The sequence below is a fragment of the Lycium barbarum genome, chromosome 1, assembly GCF_019175385.1.
Source record: "Lycium barbarum isolate Lr01 chromosome 1, ASM1917538v2, whole genome shotgun sequence".
Classification (NCBI taxonomy): Eukaryota; Viridiplantae; Streptophyta; class Magnoliopsida; order Solanales; family Solanaceae; genus Lycium; species Lycium barbarum.
The window spans coordinates 143675132-143696479 of record NC_083337.1 but is presented as its reverse complement, the minus strand read 5'-3'; the positions used below and the strand labels follow the sequence as shown (position 1 = coordinate 143696479).

The 21348-nt window shown below is 38.5% G+C and overlaps 1 protein-coding gene across 1 annotated transcript; it reads left to right on the top strand.

Annotated features, from left to right (window-relative positions):
* Positions 1 to 12891: 12891 nt before the first annotated feature.
* On the top strand, positions 12892 to 21119 carry LOC132641424 (nitrate regulatory gene2 protein-like). The gene is made up of 5 exons (XM_060358422.1): positions 12892 to 13297; positions 13438 to 15315; positions 16052 to 16266; positions 17051 to 17274; positions 19931 to 21119. The coding sequence occupies exons 2-5, from the start codon at positions 13446 to 13448 to the stop codon at positions 20724 to 20726; spliced, it is 3105 nt and encodes a 1034-aa protein (XP_060214405.1). The 5' UTR covers positions 12892 to 13297; positions 13438 to 13445; the 3' UTR covers positions 20727 to 21119.
* Positions 21120 to 21348: the final 229 nt, after the last annotated feature.

Below are 21348 nucleotides of genomic sequence, written 5' to 3'. Positions count from 1 at the left end.
GGACGACCAATTATATCGGCGGTCTTTCTTGGGACCGTGGGCTTAGTGTTTGGGCCCCGGGAGACGGAGTACGTGATGAGAGAGGTGCACGAAGGTACATGCGGCAATCACTCCGGCGCCGATGCTCTGGTCCGAAAAATTATCAAGGCCGGTTACTATTGGAACCGGATGGACGAAGACTCAAAAATTTTTGTCCATAAATGCGATGGGTGTCAAAGGCATGCTCCGATGATTCATCAGCCCGGAGAACTGTTGCATTCGGTGGTGTCACCCTGGCCTTTCATGAAGTGGGGAATGGACATCGTCGGCCCATTACCGTGGGCACCAGGTAAAGCCCGTTTCATTTTGTTTATGACTAATTATTTCTCCAAATGGGTTGAAACGCAGGCCTTTGAAAAAATCAGAGAAAAGGAGGTCATCGACTTCATATGGGATCACATCATATGTCGCTTTAGCATCCCCGCCGAGATAACTTGTGACAACGTGCCCCAATTCGTAGGCGGCAAAGTCAGCAAATTCCTCGAAGGGTTGAAGATCAAGAAAATTGTATCAACTCCATATCACCCATGTACAAACGGGCAAGCGGAATCCACGAACAAGACAATAATCCAAAACCTGAGGAAAAGACTCGAAGCGTCAAAACATCATTGGGGAGAAATATTACTGGAGATATTATAGGCTTACAGAACTACATCAAAATCGAGCACGGGGGAGACTCCCTTCTTGTTGGTTTACGAGGCTGAAGCTCTTATCCCCGTAGAAGTTGATGAACCGACCCTCCGACTCCGATATGCAACGAGGAATCAAACGGAGAGGCCATGGCCGTAAGACTCGACCTCACGGACGAGCTTCGCGAAAGCGCATTGGTCCGTATTGCCGCTCAAAAACAAAGGGTGGAAAGGTACTACAATCGGAGAGCCAATTTTCGTCACTTCCAAGTTGGGGACTTGGTACTCCGAAAAGTTACCTTGAACATCAAGAATCCCAACGAAGGAAAACTGGGCCCGAACTGGGAAGGACCCTACAAAATAACCGAGGTAACGGGAAAGGGATCATATCAGCTGGAGTCCATGGACGGGCGGTGGTTGCGCAATAACTGGAATGTGGCTCATCTAAAGAGATACTACTGATAAGGTAAGAACACCCCATGTTTTCTCTATTTTTGACCTTTTCTTTTTTTGCAGAAAGCCAAGTACTAGGCAGAGCAGAGAACCCAAATCTGAAAGCACGTGTTGCACTCTTTTCCTTAGTATTTTTTTTTTCCAAAATGGGTTTTCCGACAAGGTTTTTAATGAGGCAACAAGTACAACGTGTTACTTGTCAAAATAAAGGATGAGTGCCCGGACCATCGAGGTCCTACCCTCCGATAGGGATTTAATAGCACTCACCCGACCTTGCAGCTCGGTTAAATGCTAGGGGAATACTATGCCCACATCGAAGATTACCCCGGTCAAAGAAGACGGAGAAACTCAACACTTGCTACGACGAAACAAAGGCCCAGCCATCGGCCATAGCCTTCGATGTAAGGACCAAATGATCATAACGAATCGTGTCTCATTTAACATTTGCCAAGTCAAAACAAAGGCCAGGCCATCGGCCATAGCCTTCGATGTAAAGACCAAACAATCATAACGAATCGTGTCCCATTTAGTGTTTGCTACAGTAAAGTCGGAAGAAATGAAAATTCTCATGTATATGAACTTTTTGCAATACAAAACTATCAAAAGTTTGGATAGATGTACCTCGGGTATCTTTCTGTTAAAAGACTTTACCCCGGTCATAACCGCCGTATTTCGGCACTAAGTTCATTCACATACCTAATACCGGGGATTACAGTCGAAATTCGACAATGACAACAAGATCATAGCGAACCGAGCCAAAATTGGTAGCCCTACCGACGGGGACTTCTGCAGCAAAAACCAGCTAAGGCTGAGGTTCCGGTACCCGAAATATGCCGGCCCTGAAATGTAAAAATAGACGAAGAATGCCCGTTGTGATTCGGAGACGTCCTTACTCACAAAACGCAAGGTAAGTCCCTCGGGTAAAAACTCGATAAGGTTCTCGGACAAAATGTACCGGATGAGGTAAAATGCTGATATATAGGCGCAGTCAGAAGTAATGGCTCCTTAAAATAAAAAACCGAAACAAACATTCAAACGAAGAAACAAGAAAGATGCACTTTTCATTTATACAAGGGACGTTTTTTTTACATAAAAAGAAAAACGAAAGTCCTACAAAAGCAAAAAATAACAAAAATAAAATCCAAATACAGGCTCTAAGCTATACGGAATGGATGGAGCCGGAATGATCGAACACCATCCGCTCAGAATCATTGGAGTCAGAACCAAGAGCATCCTTAGCCTCACCCTCGATCCTTTTAGCCTCGGCAATAAGGGTCGGAAGATCAGAAAAGCCATGCTCGGCTTGCTCAAGAGTGATCTTCCGAGATTTCCATTTCTCGTACTGAGCAACAATAATAACCTGAGCCTCGGCGGCCTCCATGCTTCTCAGAGCTTCGTCCAAATCGGCCTCGGCCTGAGATAACTTTGCCGCAAGATCATCCCGAGACTCTCCAACAATATTTTGCATTTAGATGGCCGACTCCAGCTCGGCCTTGAGGGCGTCATTGGCGTCAACCGTCTCCTTAAGCTCGGTTTTCAGATCGTCACACATCTGGGCCCTCATCTCCGCTTTCTCCTCGAACAACCTTGCACGCTCTTGATGACGGACACACTCTGATTCGAGCAATCGATTCCTCTCGTCCAAGCTCGCAGCATCCGACTTCACCAAATCCAGCTCCTCCCGGAGTTGGGAGAAGGCTGTTTCGAGCTCACCAAGCCTCGAGGAAATTTGAGCGTTTTCTTGGCTAAGGCTGATATTGTCAACTTTGAGACTCCGATTATATTCGGTCATTGCGGCCAGCTCACTTTTCAACTGACTATTTTCGGCCTTTGCCGCATCAAGCTCGGGTCGGAAGTTGGAAAGGGCGATCGCCCGGTTCAACTCCTCCTCCTTCTCCTGAAGGAGGTGCAGATACTTCTCCGTTTCCCGGCCCTGGGCATCCAGTTGGCCCTTAAGATCGTCCATCTCTTGCTGGGCTTGGACGAAGGCTTCGTTGACAAGCACCACACTCTGTAAATGAAGTAAGTTAAAAGCTGGACAAAACAGAGTGGAAACTCTCAGTGAAATTATGCAAAAATAGATAAAAGATCTTACCCGGTTGCCTGCGTGCATACCCTCGTTCATAAGGCACTGCCAGGAAACCCCGGTCATCTTTCGCTTGTCCGAATCCGAGACAAGGGGCCTCAGATAGCTCGCCACACCCACCGAGCGAGAAAGAAAGCTACAGTCTTCAGGGACGGTGACCGTAACCGATCTCGTCCTCCTCGGCTCCACACTTGGGGATGGAAAAATACGCACCAAGATATCCCTAGCCCCGGATTCGGAAGTCCGGCTGGCCGATCTCGTGGCTCGGGGAATAGGGAGATGCCCAAATCCGAAGCCTCGCCGGTAGCAGGAGAGATGCCCGAGAACATATCGTCGAACTCGTCAGGCCTCAGAGCCGGAGTGGAAGAACTTGGAGCAGCTTACATATCTTCGGCAATGCTCGAGGACTCCGCAGTTGCGGCAGGCCCGTGCTCGGGCGTCAGATCAACGTCAATGGGGATTTCGGTCTCTGGGACCGGCCCAATCTTTTGACCGACTTCAGCAGCGGCCGCCTCCCTGGATCTCTTTGTACTTTGCAGGGGAGCTTCTTCAGAAGAAGTTTCACCTGTAATGTCGACAAAGTCAATCGACCTTAAAGGAGCCGGAGAAAGAATTTCTTCCGCACCTGTTTGTGAGACCGGAACCAGAAGCCCTTCTGCAGCAGGAACAAGAAGTGAAACGGCGACAACCTCCTCTAGGATCGAAGCCACAGGAGAATCGGCATCAAATCTTCGAATAATGATATCAGGCACTGCTTCATCCCGTGAGGTCCGGGCGACACTCCTCGCCCTCTTTTTCAACTTTTGCCCTCTCTCCGAGGGCCTCTTTCTTTTGGCAGCAGAAGCAGCTGCAAGGGCACGAGATGCACCCGCTGTATCAAACTCGGATGCCGACGTTGTGGGTTCAGCCGTCGACTCCGGTCTTGGATCCACCGAGCCCTTAGGCAGACCTGAAAAGCGAAGATATTAGCAAAGGTTGAAGGGTGTAACGGACAATAAAAGATGTGGTAAACACGAATAGAACTAGAGGGCTAGCGTGATTCTGGGCGACCCATCGGCCACGTGACATGTGAGCCCACGTCCGGTTGTCATGGGAATACTGGCAGAGGAGTGATGTAACCCATTCGCTCAGATTGCGAATGACCGAAGGAACATATCCGTTGGCTAATAGAAGTAAGGGAAACACGGTGAGAAAGTGAGATCAAAATTTGACGAGGCATAGTAAAGCAATTACTTAAGGTTTCGGACTTACGCTTGTTGTTCCACTTCTCCGGGAAAGGCAGTTAATCGACTGGAATGATGTCCTCAGTCTTCACCCGGATATATCGCTCCAACCAGCCCCTATCTCTGTCTTCGTCCATTTTCGAGAAAAACGAATTCCGGCTGCGCTTGGCAAGTTTTATTACGCCACCCCAGAAAATCCTCAGGGAGTATAAACGTATCAGGTGGGCCAGCGTGAACTCCTTCTCAGCGTTGTTGGCCAATAACCGGAGGCACGCCACAACCCTCCAAACGATCGGACCAACCTGTGCCAAGGTCACGCTATAGGTTCGGCACATGTCCAGGATGACCGGATCAATCGGAGGGTCGAGTTTGAGAGTAAAAGGGTAAGTTTACATGTACAAGAAGCCTGCTCGGTGGTCGGTGATTGATTCGTCTAGTCCGGGAGCAAAAACATGTACCGGACGGGTGTCCCACCCGCAATCAGCCCAGACTATGTCGAGCTTCTCCTCAGTAATAGATAAGGGGCATCGCCTCACATCATATCCCTTGTCTGCTACTGAAGAAGGCTTTTCAACCTCGAGGTCTTTATTAAAGTTGGGTTTGACCGGTATTATGTCCGAAGCCGTAGGCTCAAAAGAGCTCTTCGCTTTAGCCAGGGACGTGGCCTCGGTTCCCGGGGATGAAACCGATGGAACATCATGGGAAGTGGTTTCAGACATTTTGAAAATATGGAAGGAAGAAGATTCAGAAGAGAAGTTCAAGAAGAACGAGAGAACTGATGATTCAAAAGATGACAAAGTGCAGAGCGGCAACGCTCAAGCAAGAACAGTTAGCAGGGATGGTGACGAAGTTGTTTCTTTTCACGTAATGTAAGCAGTGAATCAACTGCAGATTTGCTATAGAAGATGATTATGTATGGTGAAGATAGAGGAGAGCAGCAAGAAGTGAGAATAAATAGGAGATGGATCGTAAAAGTGTTAGAATAAGGGAGTGAGAAAGCCTTATACAGGTAAGGGTCGTGACGGTTACGATTCCCCAGCCAACCGGGGAGCGCCACGTGCCCCGTAATTAATGAGGAGTGACTTGAAGCGACGTGCATGCGGCGGTTGTCAGAACCGGCCATTCGGGATAGGACACGTGGCTAATAAAGGGGGAACGTGATGCAACTGTTCCCGCCAAAATGAAGAGATAACTACGATCCCTATTCTTCCACTTCCCGTTACTCCGATAAAACTTCGGTCCGGAAATTGTGAGGACTATGTATACAGTAAAAACCGAATAAGTGTAAACTGGTGAGACAAGGATCCGAAGGAAGGAGGGGACAAGAGCACACACGAAGACTTTCGTTCTGAACCGGAGGAGACCGGGGGAAATAGAGGCACCATTTGACCCGGTTTCTTCATCACCGGGTCGGTCGAGGCCATTAGCCTGACTATCCGTGATCTTTGGTCCGGAAGAGCCGTTGCGTGTGAGTCACACGTCAGTAGCGTCCTGCCATGGTCAACCACCAACCATGCGTGTGTCAGACAGTATGGCCAACCTAACCCACTTAGAGTTGTCCTTTCTCTTATTTTGTTAATGATTAGTATTGTATGAAGCCAATAGAGGCAACACTATAAATAGAGCTCATCCCTCTCCTTTAAAGGGGTTGGTTCCTTCATTTTTACAAAGAACTCTTGTAATAGAAAAACATATATATACAATCTCTCTCAAGTATAAGATTCGGTCCACATCAATTACTTCCATCTTTATCGCATTACTTCCATCAAGTATTGCATATTGCTCCTACACGTCCATGTCTATAGCAAACCGCCAATTATTAGCTGCTTTATCATAGAACATTCGTACACTTGTTTTCTTTATCAAATTTACATTGAGATCCAAACACATATCCTATACCCGTTCATAAATTTAATTGATTATCTAAATCCAGGGTAAACAGTGTTGTTTCTTTGGAGCTAGATAAGACCAAGTTACGTCATTGTTGGGGGGTTCATGGGTGACATGAAAGGCAATGATATGCGTATTAAATTCTACAACAAAGAGGGGTGATGTAGGTAGGATATTTTTGTCCAAATGTTATTCATTTAATATAATTGACTACATTTGCTACATATTGCAAATTCTGACTATCTTTTGAACAATGGACCAAAAGACTGTTAGTTTTGAAAATGATCCTGAATTTTGGCGAATAGCTTAAATGGCTAAAGAATGTAAAGACACAACAAATGAGACGGAGATATTTTTGTGCTAGCGGTAAAAGAGGAGAGAAAAGGAAAAGCATATAACATGTAAATTAAGGAGTAATAGAAAAATACAACATTCTTTTATCGGAAAAGGGCCAAAATTACCCCTAAACTTTGGAAAATAGTTCATCGATACCCTTCGTTATACTATAAGACCAATTATACCCTTACCGTTATATTATGAGATCAATTATACCTTTATGTGTAACGGTTGCCACGTGACATCATCCCAGCCTTCAAAAAACATTTCCCCTCAAAATTTTTTTTACCCAGTAAAATAAATTACCCTTTGGGAGACTCGATGAAGCCGTACTATAGTCTGGTTCTTGCTTGTGCTCATGATTTTTCTCTCAGATCGTTCAAACACATGGTCACTGTCTTTCTAGTTTGCTTGTTGCATTCAAATGTCATATGTAGCTCTTGTGCAAAGTTATATGAATTGCAAAGGCATATATTATATTCTACTTATCAATTATTGGGATCTGCTATACATAAAGCATGAAACTTGTTCTGAGTATCGTTCACTATGCTGTATGCTCAACTAAAATCATGAGTAGAACTTTTGAACCATTTACCCAACCAATGCTTCATGTTTTCTTCGGTTGGATACTTCCATAAGTTACAAGAGAAAGAAAAAAGAAAACATCTCCTGCAAATAAGTAGGTTATACATAAGGGGAAGGGGAATTTTTTTTTGAAGACATCTCCTACAGATAAAGGGAATTTTTTTTTTTGAAGACATCTCCAGCAGATAAGGGGATTTTTTTTTTGAAGGGTTGGGATGATGTCACGTGATAACCGTTACACATAAGGGTATAATTGATCCATAGTATAACGGTAAGAGTATAATTGACTCTATAGTATAACGAAGGGTATGAATAAAATATTTTTCAAAATTCAAGGGTAATTTTAACCCTTTTCCGTTCTTTTATTTGGTTGAAGAGAAAATGTCAGCCCCACAAAAGTTTGAATGAGAAAATATTTCCTTTAAGATTTATCTTTATTCCTTGGGACAAAAAATTTTAGCCTAAGAGAAAGATTCTTTCTTCTTTATTCAATTAGCTTTCCTTATTTTCTTTTACTTCTTAGTACGAAACGTAAGGCACAACTCACAAAATTTTTAGATGAATAAAAATATAGATAGTTGACGTTGTGTATAAAGTCCGTCTCCATTAGAAATATACTTTCTAAGTAGTTACTGTGACAATTCCATTCTTTAAAAACTCATGCAAGGAAAGACATAGAAACCGGACAAAATGGGGCTGTGGGAAAAGTTGAATTTGGGCTTAAAATTGAGAGGGCCCTACGTCATAACTTTGTTGGGCACATACCAAGCTCTCACAGGAAATTATGCGTAATGACTTTGAAAATAGATGGGGAAATTCGCACCAAATCGTTAGTATTTAATTTTTCCCCTTGTGACACTCTAAGTAATAAAAAAATGATGGAAAGTACTCCTGACATTGAAAAAAAAACAAAAAAATTTGCCTATCCTTATCAATGACCTAATTTCACAAATTTTATTGAGCAAAGTTTCATATAATCTTTGCCTCGACCGGCATAAGTTTTGTAGGAATTAAGTTATTTATCCGACAAGCCTTGCTAATTTCTTTTCCGACTCTACTGGAAATCGAATCCAGAATCTCTGGTTTCGTAGGCCAGCGAAAGAAGGTACTTTGACCCACAAATTTTCATTAAATGAGAAGTAAGGGCAAAAATTAAAGATCATCGATTTGAGGGGCAAAAATTAAAAATCAGTCCGTATGAGGGTAATCCGTGTAAAAAAAGAAAAAAAAAATAGATGGTCTAGAATATTTGACCGGCGCATATTCCATAGACAGATTTTCAAGGTCACAATACAAAATTGTTGACCATGAAGCAAAATTCGTTAAACTTAAGTTTTAGTCAAAGGGTGATCTAAGAATCTAAGACCTCATTTTCAAGATCATTTTTTTTTGTAAATCGGTTGGCTTCCGAAGTCCCACTTATTTATCGTTGGTGTAATGTAATATGGCCCAACTCTTGCCGTTTTCTCCATTTTTGCTCTTCTATGATTTTCTTTTATTTAGTATTTTGTTTTGTCTTTTACTAAACAAAAACAAAACAGGATTTCATCATCAAATGTCATGAAGCACCCTTTCAAAACCCTACTTAACGTCAATAGCATTGTGTAATACAAATTGTACTATTCTCCTTTTTCATCGGACTGGTAGGCCATACTTAAACATAAATACAACTCGAACTCTAGTATTTAATCAGGTTATATCAGTTTATCATGGATAAGTAATTTAAAATATATATTAAGTAATTAATTATAGTTAAATAATAAAATTTACGTGTAAATACATAACATGCATATATTATTTTAGAGTAAAAGCCAAGTGCAAATTAATTTTTACGATTATATGAACTCCTTTTTTTCTTCTTATGTCCTTTCTAGAATAAAAAGAAATTATTTTTCTTTCTGTTACTTCGTTGCTGCTGCTGCTGCTTCTTCTTCTATTTAATCAAATTACCAAGTCAGAGTATTCAAATTATTGTTGCGGCTGTTGCAGCTAAATGCCATAGAGATTGCAAAGTCAAAGCAAAACACATATTCTTCTCATTAGCAGATAATATCAAATGATATCTATTTTCAAATCAACCATCCAAGTTTCAACGTATGATGAAAATGCTAATGAATGCTTCAATTGCTACTATCAAGACGTGCACAGCAGATGTTACTTCAGTTAGGATTTTAGGGAATAGATGAGGATGGCAAAGTAATATCAAAAAAAGATATCGCCCAAGTAGTAAGTAATCCTCATTTCTTAATTAAAGGTTTCGAATTCGAGCATCGATAATCAAATTGCCTTTAACATAAAGCGTTTCGTTTTGGTATGAATTTGAAGTAATCGGACCTCAACGGATCCTTCAATATATACACACACAATATAGCAAACAAAATTTAAAGGATAAAATAATAGTGAAATAATTCGAAGATGAATAAAAATTTATCAGAATCGTAAAAGAAGAAACAATTATAAGAGCGTGATGTAGACAATGTATCCTAATACAAGCATAGTGATTATTTTCACAGCTCAAACTCATGACCTATTGGCTACAATGTTAAATTTAATAATCTGAGCTAAATTGGACAAGTTGGACCATTTTACGTTATGTATTTAGTGGGATGACTATGTGGTGTAACTTTTTCTGGTATAGAAAAGGATATAACATATTAAAAAATTAAAAAATTTCATCTATTGAAGTTTAATTGCTATTAACGCTATTTTTCGGGTTACCTGTTGGGACTTATACTGCTCTTAACGTTAGTTTTCGGGTCAAAATTATCCCTCCAATTAACAAAATTATGAGAAAGCATACGTGAGACTTTAATTAAATAGGTGACACTGATTTATTCGTCCAATATAACCCTAATCATGAATAACATGAACCATGATCCGAGTTGACCAAAACAACTAGAACTATTTGTTTGTATTCAATTCCTTTGATGCTTAACGTTTGCTGCTGAATGGATTCAAAAACAATAATATATTCTTCGTGTGAGAATGCGATTTTTAGTTCAAATTTGATGTAGATAAACTCCAATTTGATTCAATTTAATTCCGCTTCTTTATTCTTTAACAATTGTGATTTTTTTGAAATCCAACCCCAACAATTTTGAATAAATAAGTTCAGATGAGTTAAGTTTAATATCTATATTAGTAATATATATAAGTGAGGATGACAAAGATTTGTCGTCCTCACAGGGTTTAAAAAGGAATTTCAATGCTTACACGTGGCTCCTGAATTTAATTTTCCTTTCCATTGCCAATCCCTTATTTGCGGTGGGCCCATGTCCAATTCAACTTTGCTTTATTACCTTGCTTCCCATTTTATTACCTCATATATATATATATATTATTATTATTTTTTTTAAATAAGACCATCTTTGCAAAGGATTAAAAGCAATTCTAATCCTTCACAAATTCGCTGCAGTCTTATTCATCTACTCAAGTAGTTCCCCCTCTTAATTTATGTGATACTATTTGATTTGACATAAAATTAAAAAAGAAGTAGAGGGGCTTTTGAAATATATGGTCTAAAACAAACCTTAGACATTTATGTGGTTATAAATTATTTCATTCAGGTAAAAATAATAATTTTTAAGGTAAATTTTTTCTAATTATAAAAATATGACATTAATTATAGAAATGTTACATTATTTTTGGGATAAATTAAAAAGGAGAGGGTATCACAAAATTGGGACAGAGAGAGTATAAGTTTACTTGGGATTATGTAATGTTTTTAATTTTTATATTTAATCTAAAATAAATAAAAAATTATAACTAAAATGGTGGTAATCTTTTTTAAAATTTATCGATTTTTACATAACCAAGAACTCATATAAATCAGTATTATTTAATTTAGGATATTTTAGTGAATAAATTTCTTACTTTTGGAGGGTGAGTTATTTCTTAAGGGGTGTGCCCAATCTAAAAACCACCTATTATATGGACCGGATGATACCTTTTACATTTTCATCCTTATATATTATGGTAACTTTGAAGCAATTTTTTTTTTTTAAACTGAAGCATTTATTAGGTCTTACTTTACATTTAGACATGTCCTATGTTCTCTCAATATTCTTGTCTCTTTTTGTTTAAACCTCAAAAATTTTGCTTCTTCAATAAGCTCATGATATGTACTTGCAAATATAGAAGGTAAAAATTATTGAGTAGTGTCGTGTAGTGTTGAGCGTTGAGAATGAAGGTAGCGTTATCAATCAAGATCTATCTTTGAAATCTCTTGTTAAGTTAACTAAGAATTAATCTCTTGTCTTTATTAAAGAATAATTAATAAATATCAAATAAAATCTATTTCTGTATACTTTATCATGTTAGTTTATAGAATATTGAATTACTTACGTCCCTTTAGTATTTGTTAATTTTTCTACTAAACTTACTTTCTCATAATAAATTTTTCTTTAAAGATTATCCAATTATATGGTGAAGAAACTTTAATAATTAATAAAACTTATCAACAAGATATGATTAATCTACAGTTACATTAAATTAATTATGTAGTAGAAAAATGTGACACAAATTATAGTACTTATTTAGTAAGAGTTACGTAATATTTCATATTTTGAGTTTGGACCCGGGCTTAACACGGACCTTCTGTAACTAGTAGACTAATAAATCAGTATCATTTTTTTAATTAAAACATTGTGTCATCTCATAATTCTGTTAAAAGGAGGGATATTTTTAATCATAAAGGGCAATAGGCATCTAATGGGCGGAAGATAGGACATTTTTAACCAAAAAATTAATGTTAAAATCTATTGGGATCCAATAGGTAAAAAGATGACAAATTTAAACTAATTTTATTATGTTGGGGGCATTTGTGACCCTTTCCTGTTCCTAATTTAGTTTATTAGAATATTATGTCAAAAAGTTAAAATTGGAATAGCTAAACCAATTTTTTTAATCCTTTATAATTTTAAATTCCTATAAAGTACTACGAATTCAGATGATAATATAAAATTGTAAAAGTGCTATACCTACGAATTCAGATGAGAGCGAATCTTCTTTTAATTAATGTTTGAAAATAAAGAAACATTAAGGTAAAAGATAGTACGCAGCTAATCAAACTTATTCGATATTATATAATTTAAGACCAGATCTCATTACTATAATTACATCACTAAACTTTACTCATTTCGTTCAAAATAAGTGTTCACTTAACTTTTTTCACACTCGAAAATACTAAATTCTTATAAGAAATCATTAACTCTTAGAAAAAGAAAAAAAAAATATTTTCACTAAACTACCCTTAATCAATAAAACTTTTATCTATTATTGTCTTGAGTAAACAGAAGTGAATCTAAAAAATAAAATTAATTTTTTTTTAATTATATAAATTGATACTTATTTCCAGCCAAAATATATAGGCTAAGTGAATATTTACTTTGAATTGAGTCGGTGAGTACAAACTTAAACCGAACCCACATTTACCCTTTTTTCATCATGTCAAAATTTAAACTCACAAAAAAAGAAGACATAAAAGTAAAAAGTAAAAGGCATAAACCTTTTTTAAAAACACAACCCAACAAATGTTAATAATGACATTGTTTCACTATCCCACGAGCTTTCTTCTGCTAACTCTGACATAATTTTTCCCACCATCAGAACCCCCTCCCTTGGGCCCCACCATAAACCCCTTTCCTTTTTGTTTTTTTTTCAGACAAATCCAAAGTTCCACCGAGAAAACAAATTTTAAGTACTAATAACAAGGCAAAACGAGTAGTATAGTTACGACAAGAATTGAAATATTTGAATGCTTCCATCTATCTGTATTTCTCTTCTTCTTCTTTTCTTTGTTTACTGATGAAATTCTGACAAAAAATTACACATCTCCAGAAACATCACGAATCTCAATACATAACATGTTTCTTTCTTCCATTTAAGTACTACCCCTAGTACTACAAGTAAATTAAATTAATTATTACTGCTTCAATACAAACAAAACAATTTCCCACAAACTTCCATAGATCTCACACAGATATTCATTCATTGATATACCTGTTTTTACCCCCCTTCGTATGGGCGGTCAAGATTCAATCCCCTCAATTTCAAAGGTCAGATTTTTTTTTTCTTTACTTTTACTAGTACTTGCCAAATATAAAGTCATTGTATTCCCTTTTCTATAATCATCACTTTGGGATTTGGGATATCTTTTTTCTTTTTCTTTTTTTTCACAATGCAATTCTGTAAACAGGTAAAGACATGACTGGTGGCGGTGGAAAAGTTATTTCATCACTACTAGCTATATGGCTTGAGGACTGTTTGGCTGTTGTTGTTATTATTGATTTTGTTGTTGTTGATGAGATGGGGTGTAATGAGTCTAAAGCAGTTGATACAGAACTAGTGATTCGTTGTAAAGAAAGGAAAGAACTGATTAAAGCTGCTGCTAATTACCGTTATGCCCTTGCTGCTGCTCATATTTCTTATTTTCATTCACTTAAGGATGTTGGTGAAGCCTTAAGGAAGTTTGTTGATGAAGAGTTAATTGTTGGGAACTCTTCATCTTCTTTGTCTACACCTTCATCACCTTCTTTAATCTTGCCTGATGAAAGGAAAATTAGTAGTAGTAATGCTAGTGGAACAACAACTCATCATAAGCGTAAATCATCTGGATCTTCATTATCAATTTCGACATCTAGTTCGATTTCTAATTTTCATGATGAGGATGACCCTGTCCATGATCATTCTCACTTGCATTTGTCGTCAGATTCATCTGATGACGATGACAGGCATCTACATTTGCCACAAAAGGGTCATAGAAATAATGTACGTGACAATAATGACCCTCGAAGGGGTCATAGGAATGTGCATGAAAATTATGACCCTAGAAGGGGTAATAGTAATGTGCATCAAGAATTTGAGGGTGGTCGTATGGTTGAAAGTGGGGAACCATCAATTCCAACATATCCACAATTTCAGCCATATGGGATGGTGAATAATGAGGTTCCACCATATGGGATGATGAATAATGAGGCTCCACCATCACAGGGATTTTGGGATCCATTTTATGGAATGAATCCACAATTTCAGGCTCCAGCTTGGGGAGGACAAGGACAACAATTTGGTGGAAATGGAAATCCGAATACTTATGCTTACTACATGAAGAAATCTTCACCAGTGATGAAGACAGTGGTACAAGAACCAGATCCAACGCATACCGGGTATTCCAATTCGTATTGGAGCTACCCGAATGACAATGGTGGGTACCCACCAATGGGTGAAAGGGGAAATTCAAGTAATCAAGGTAATAAGAAACCAAGTCCACCAAAGGAGCCACCGCCACCTCCGTCTCCAAAGGCGTCTGCTTGGGACTATTTTAATCCGTTTGAGGCTATAGATAGTGGCTATTCTGGTTACTTTAAACAAAACAGTTCTGGATCATTTAGTAGTAGTCCTAATTCAACTGAAGTTAGGGAGAGGGAGGGCATTCCTGATTTGGAAGAAGAAACTGAGACTGAGATGTATAAGGAGTACCATAAAGGAAAGAAGTTGAGTGATGAACCAAAGACAAGGGCAAATTCATCAAAAAGTAGTGACAGTGGTAGAAAATCAATGCCATCAGTGCCTCATGGAATTGATTTAAGGGGTGTAGCAGGACACAATAGCATTGGAAGTTCAAAACCAGATTCGTCATTACATAATTTGGAAGGCTCATCAACTTCAAGGGGATTAAAATCTGAGGGTAGTACGAAGCCGATATCGACAATGTATGATTCGGTTTCTCACCTTTCGAGTGTAGAACCGTCAAATAGTAGTGGCGGTACAGGTTCAATTGATATTACAGAGGAAAAGAGCAATTTTGAAACTCTAGTGTCAGGAAGCCCGGAAGATGTGCATATGAAGAAGAAAGGGGTGACTTTTGAGGTGGATGAAATGTCAAAGAATGAGATTGAATCACCCAGGAGGTCAAGTAGCTTGAGCACCACATCACATGCTCATGGTGGCACCAGGGATCTACATGAGGTTGTGGCAGAAATTCGAGATGAATTTGAGATTGCTTCTAGTTATGGAAGGGAAGTTGCTTTGAAGCTTGAGGTTGGAGAACTGCCGTACCAGCCTAGCTTTGTTAAAGGTATGGTTCTGTCAATGTTCCTTCATCTCTTGATTCAGTTTTACTTTGTCTGTGTCAAATTTTCTCCTTTGCTATGTTTGTAAGTTATCTTCTTATGCATTGCTGAGTGTAATTTTAGTTCTACTCAGTCGTAAATCTATTCAAATCTTGACTAACTTGAGAACCCTTTCAACGGAGTGACCAATAGATCAATCATGGCAAATAGTTGCAGCATTCGTGTCATTTTATATTGTTATTGCTTAATAAATTGGCGCAGCTAGTTTGTAGAGAGCAGACCGTATTGATCATTATTTATTAGGTGGGAAAATATTAGATCTCAAATGTAATTGGTCAAAATGTGATTCGAAGTTTAATAAAGAATTATTGAAGTATGAGATTCTGTTGGAAAAGAGGCAAGAAATTGATAATAGAGTGCTTACATTCAACTTTCTGTTCATGTTGTATTTGTCATTGTTGCGCTTGTTCCGTATTTAATGTAAACTCCCTAGCTATTACTTTTAGTAGTTTGTTCAATTATAATGTGAAAAACATAAATGGCGATAGGCTGTAAATGGAAATTGTTCCAATGAGCATAGCTAACGGCATAAGTGCACCCAGCTCAAGAATCTTCTGTGATCATTACCTTTATTGGGATTTGCTTGTTATCTTGGCTTTCTTGGTAAACTCCCTGGGAGAAACATGATGACATCCTTTTTGCCTGTCTGATTTTTGTTATAACATCTATTTTTGTGCTCAGAGCTTGTATCCAGGATTCTATACCTGATTGTTCCATCCATGTCGGTTTCCCGTACGGTAACGGTGCAGTCTGTAAGGCTAGCTGCCAAAACAAGAAAGTTGGCAAAATCTTATTTTGGAGATGTTGGCCAAGACAATGCTGTGAAGCCTTGTCGCCTGTCATCTACGCTTGACGAGCTATATGAATGGGAGAAGAAACTATATAAGGAAGTTAAGGTAATGGGAGACAACTACTAAGATCTTTGTTTCTATTCTTAGTTTTAATTGAAAGATTTATTTGTCTATTTATTTTGTTATAGAAAAAATTATTTGTTTATATAATTTGTGTCAAAATCTTCAAAAGAGGAAAAATATGGAATTCCTCGTGTGTCATGTGAATTGATAGTTATCACTAATGGATAATAGAGCGCCCTACCAACCGGTGCTATCTCAACGGGCGCCCTCAGGGGTTGGCCTGGTGGCAATTGACTTGAGCCTTGGGGTGCTCCCTTTCAAGGTCTCAAGTTCGAAACCCACTGGGTGCAAACAATTTCTGAGGGCCATCGGACTGGGGAAACCCTGAATTAACCGTGGTGCACTTGCGGGAAACTCCTTGCCGAGGGCCTGTGCACCCACGGGATTAGTCGGGGCTCAAAGAGACTCGGACACCCGTGGCTAATCAAAAAAAAAAAAAAAAAACCGCCCTTTAACTGATATCTTCATCAGCTTTTGCTATAGTTGGTTGAACTAGCGCTTTTCATTCATTGGGATTTATTACAGGATTCTGGGTAATAGACTTGATCTTGGATCTTCACATATGATTAGGAGATAAATTTTACAGTACTGATTAACAGTTCTGCTCTTCCCCCTCTTTTAGGATATTGTAAACCTGATTGATCTCTAAGTTCCTTAGTTGACTCATCTAATTTTTGCATCTACTTTCTCAAATTTGTAATTCTTATCATAGTTATATATTGCTATTTTGGACTTTGTGTTCATTGAAGTGGTTAGTTTGATGTAGGATGAAGAAAAACTGCGGATCATATATGAAAAGCAGTGCAGAAGGTTGAGGAGTTTGGATGAGCAAGGCGCTGAGTCTAGCAAGATAGATGCTACTCAGGCATCTATCAGAAAATTGCTGACAAAACTTAATGTCTGCATAAAAGCGATTGCTGCGATCTCAAGCAGAATTGACACGTTAAGAGATGATGAATTGCGACCCCAAATTGGAGAATTAATTCATGGGTATGGGTCTACTCAATTATTTTATTAATTCTTGTGTTTACTTTATTTTTACGTCATGGAGCTGGATCCCAGTCTTCCTTTATTAGCAAGTTTCCTTTTATTCCCCTCTTTCAGTTCCCTTCAGATTACTTGACGTGATGTGTATCATTTTCCCCCTTTATGATCACTCATGGTGCAACAATCGTATGTTTTCCTCGAGAGTTTAACTAAAATCCACTTATGGTGTGAAGAATTTTTACGCTATGAGATCATTTTTGCATGTTGAATGGAGAACCTGTTAATATCTTTTGGGTAACTTGATAGTAATTCCTTACACCAGTGTATATAAGTTTAACTCTTTACTAAATATGAACTTGCCATTGAAATACAAATGAGGAACCTGTTATCCCTTATTTATTTTGTGCACCCATGAGGTTCTGATATGTATAGATATTGGATGTCCCTCATAGAAAATCATTTTTATAAGGTTTTTACTTTTTGGTATTCTACTTTTATATGAGTGTGTTTTGCCCTCCTTTAATAAAATTTGTTCAACAACAATGCTTCAGTCCCAAATATGTTGGGGTCGGCTATTTCTCCATTTAAGCTCAACTCATGTCATCATCATTCCAAATAACATAAAAGTGAAATTAAGTTAGATATGTACAAATAATAGTAGTAGTAACAATAATAATGTTAAAAGTTTCTATATTTTCACTGGCTTATACATCTATGATAAGGTCAAAATACTCCTAGAAATGCAATAGGTCCAAAATCAATGTACTAACAAGACTTAAACCTATTCCCTACTAGTATATATTAACTATATGGATTTTTTCTTCTATTAATTCTCATCTTTAACTAAGTTTGCATTGATTTCAATAAGTTGTAGGTCTTTTGAGACAACTTCCTTCCAAGTAAATTTAGGTCTACCTCGTCCTTTTCAACACTTCCACTCATCGTAGTTTTACACCTATGAACTGGTGCATCGGTAGGTTAACGCAGGACATGACCAGACCATCTCGAGTGGCCTCTCATTTTATCCTCAATGCGTGCTTGACAAATTTGGTTCTTATCTAATCTTGTATGACCACACGCCCATCTTAGTACCCGCATCTCTATAATACTCAGCGTGTATATATTGGACTTAAGCGGCCCAACATTTACTACCATATAGCATCATTGATGTTATAACTGTCCTGTAGAAGTTACCTTTCACTTTGGTAGGCATTGTTCTAGCACGTAATATCCCGGTAACAATTTTTCATTTCAACTATTTGGTTTTAATTCAACGAATAATATCTTCATCTATTATTCCATTCTCTTGAAACGGGTCTGGATGTCTAGCATGTCTGCATTTTGGCACCACAATCCCGTTTAATCTCACCTCAATTCGCTCTTCTCATGCTAACTAAACTTGTAGTACATGTATTTGGTCTTACTTTTACTTATCGTAAAAGGCTAAAACCCTTACTTATAAAGTGATTCTCTATAGTTCACTCTTTTGGTGGACACGCTAGTTGGTTTTGTCAATTAAGACAATATCATCGGTATATAGCATACCCTATTGGATCTCATCTTGTATTATTTAGGTTAGCTCATCCATAACTAGGGCAAACAAGTAGGCGCTCAATGCGATTCGGGTATATACCCGTTGTTAGAAGAAATTCCTTTGTATATCCTACTACCATTCTCATGTTAGTGACAGCTTCTTTATACATGGCCGCTGTGACATATAAATTTTTAGTATGAATCCTCTTCTTCTCCATACTCACCAAAGGACCCCTTTGATGCTACTCCATCCCATGCTTTTTCTAGTTCAATGGACACCACGTGTAGATGTTCCTTTCTTTCGCTTTGAATTTTCATCAATCTTCATAGCAAGAATATAGCTTCCGTTGTAGATCTACTGAGCAAGTCAAAGCAAGGAGGGGATATAGACATGACTATAGGAGGGTAAGGATGTCCGTTTGTCAATATCTTCCTGTGCCTAGAAATGATGGTGCAGTCCTGAACAAGTTGAATGTTCACAAGTTGATAAAAATAAGCTATAGCGGTCATATATTTACTCGGTAACTTTTCATTTAGATTGGACATGCTTAGTGGTCCGTTGGATCTGCGGTATAAATTTGGACTCCGGATAGGAGTGTTTTATGTGAAGGTTGGAAATTTCTGAGTAAACCTGACTTGTATGTTCCGTATCTTTGTTTCTTTTGCTTCTCTTTTCATCTTCTTAAGCAGCTTCTCTGTTAGTTTTTATTTTATTCCTGCTTTCAAATAGTAGTATGAACCTTTTGCTTTGGCATGCATTGTAATGCATCATGAGCGTACATTGTAATTCATAATTTATCTTGTATTTCTCTGTCATGATGGAACGTAAATGTTTACTTTGTCATGCATTGCACGTATCATAAACTCAGCATTGTAATTTTTTTTTCTTTTTTCGGGGGTCTCCGTTCAAGAAGTAATGTGAACTTCTACTTTCTCTTGCATTGTAATGCCACATGAACTTGGCATTTCTACCTAACGAATTTAAGTGAACTTTACCCTCATGCATTTGTAATGTATCATAAACTTACCGCCATTACATATTTCTCCCTGTTGGAACCTGATTCGCATGCTTGGTGGTGCACCTTTTTACGCCTGATCTGATAATCTTTTGTATGCAAATAAGCAGGCTGGTGAGAATGTGGAGATCAATGCTCAAGTGTCATCAGAAGCAGTTTCAAGCAGTGAGGGAGAGTAAAACAAGGGCTCTCAGAGCAAATACTGGATTCCAAAGAGATGCGAGCTTGAGAGCTACTCTTGACCTGGAGATGCAGCTTTTGTCATGGTGTAGCCACTTCAATGATTGGATTTGCAGTCAGAAATCCTATGTACAATCCTTAAATGAGTGGCTTCTGCGAAGCCTTAAGTATGAGCCAGAAGAAACTCCCGATGGACCTGTTCCTTTCTCCCCTGGTCGTCTCGGAGCTCCTCCAGTTTTTGTAATTTGCAATGATTGGTGTCAGGCAGTGGAGGCAATCTCTGAAACTCGGGTAGCAATTGCAATGAATGATTTTGCTTCAAATTTGAGGCAGCTTTGGGAACGACAAGATGAGGAGCAGAGACAGAGGATCAAAGCAGAATACCTCTCAAAGGACTACAAGAAACGGCTAACCATGCTTCAGCAAAAGAGAGGGAGCTCGGAGCACGAGCAAGATGCCACATCCGACAGAAGTCACATAATTGTTTCATCTGAAAAAGGGGTTTCACCATTGGATGATCTAAAAGTGGACTTGGATTCATTCAAAAAGAAATTAGTCGAGGAGAGAACAAAGCACAAGGATGCCATTAAATTAGTGCATGATGCAGCTTCTAGTAGTTTACAAGGGGGCTTACTTCCAATTTTCAAGGCTTTAGAGAACTTCACTTCGGAAGCTCTGAGAGCGCATGAACAAGTTAGGTTACAGAGTGTTAGAGATGGTTCATAGGTAAAGTTGGCATCATTTTTTCAATTGAATCCTAATCTTATATTCCTGTTTGGAAAAAGATGGTTGAAGAGTTACACATCAAATTACCAAGAAAGGTGGTACCCAAACCTTGAAAGAGATGAGAGGAAGGGGATTGATGATGAGGGTGGCTAGCAGAAGAAGCGCAGATTTTTCAGAGGATAACTTTTAGCATATTTAACAGTTGATCATATAGTTTCAGTTTCGCCCTTTAACGTTAGTAGGTAGGTAGTTGTATAGTTATTCATTTATTTGTTTATTGGGTCGTACTGGTGGATTTATGGTTTCAGGTTGGGGTAGGAGTGCACCAAGGAAGTTTGAAACCTGTTAAATCATGTGTCATATGGTAGAATTAATGAATGAAAATTTTGGCAATCACGCAGCAAATAAACTAGTTGTAGCTTCCTCCCTATCGAGTTCTGCTCTCTGCTCTTTACTGGATCAGAGTGCATTATTTTTTGGGGAAAGATCACGCATGCCCCCTCAAACCAAAATATTACCCGCCCATGCCCCCATTATTTCCGTACCTCCAGAAAAAAATAAAAAATCTTTATCCGAGATGCTCCCGTTATGATATTAACATGGTATATAAATATACTGAAAT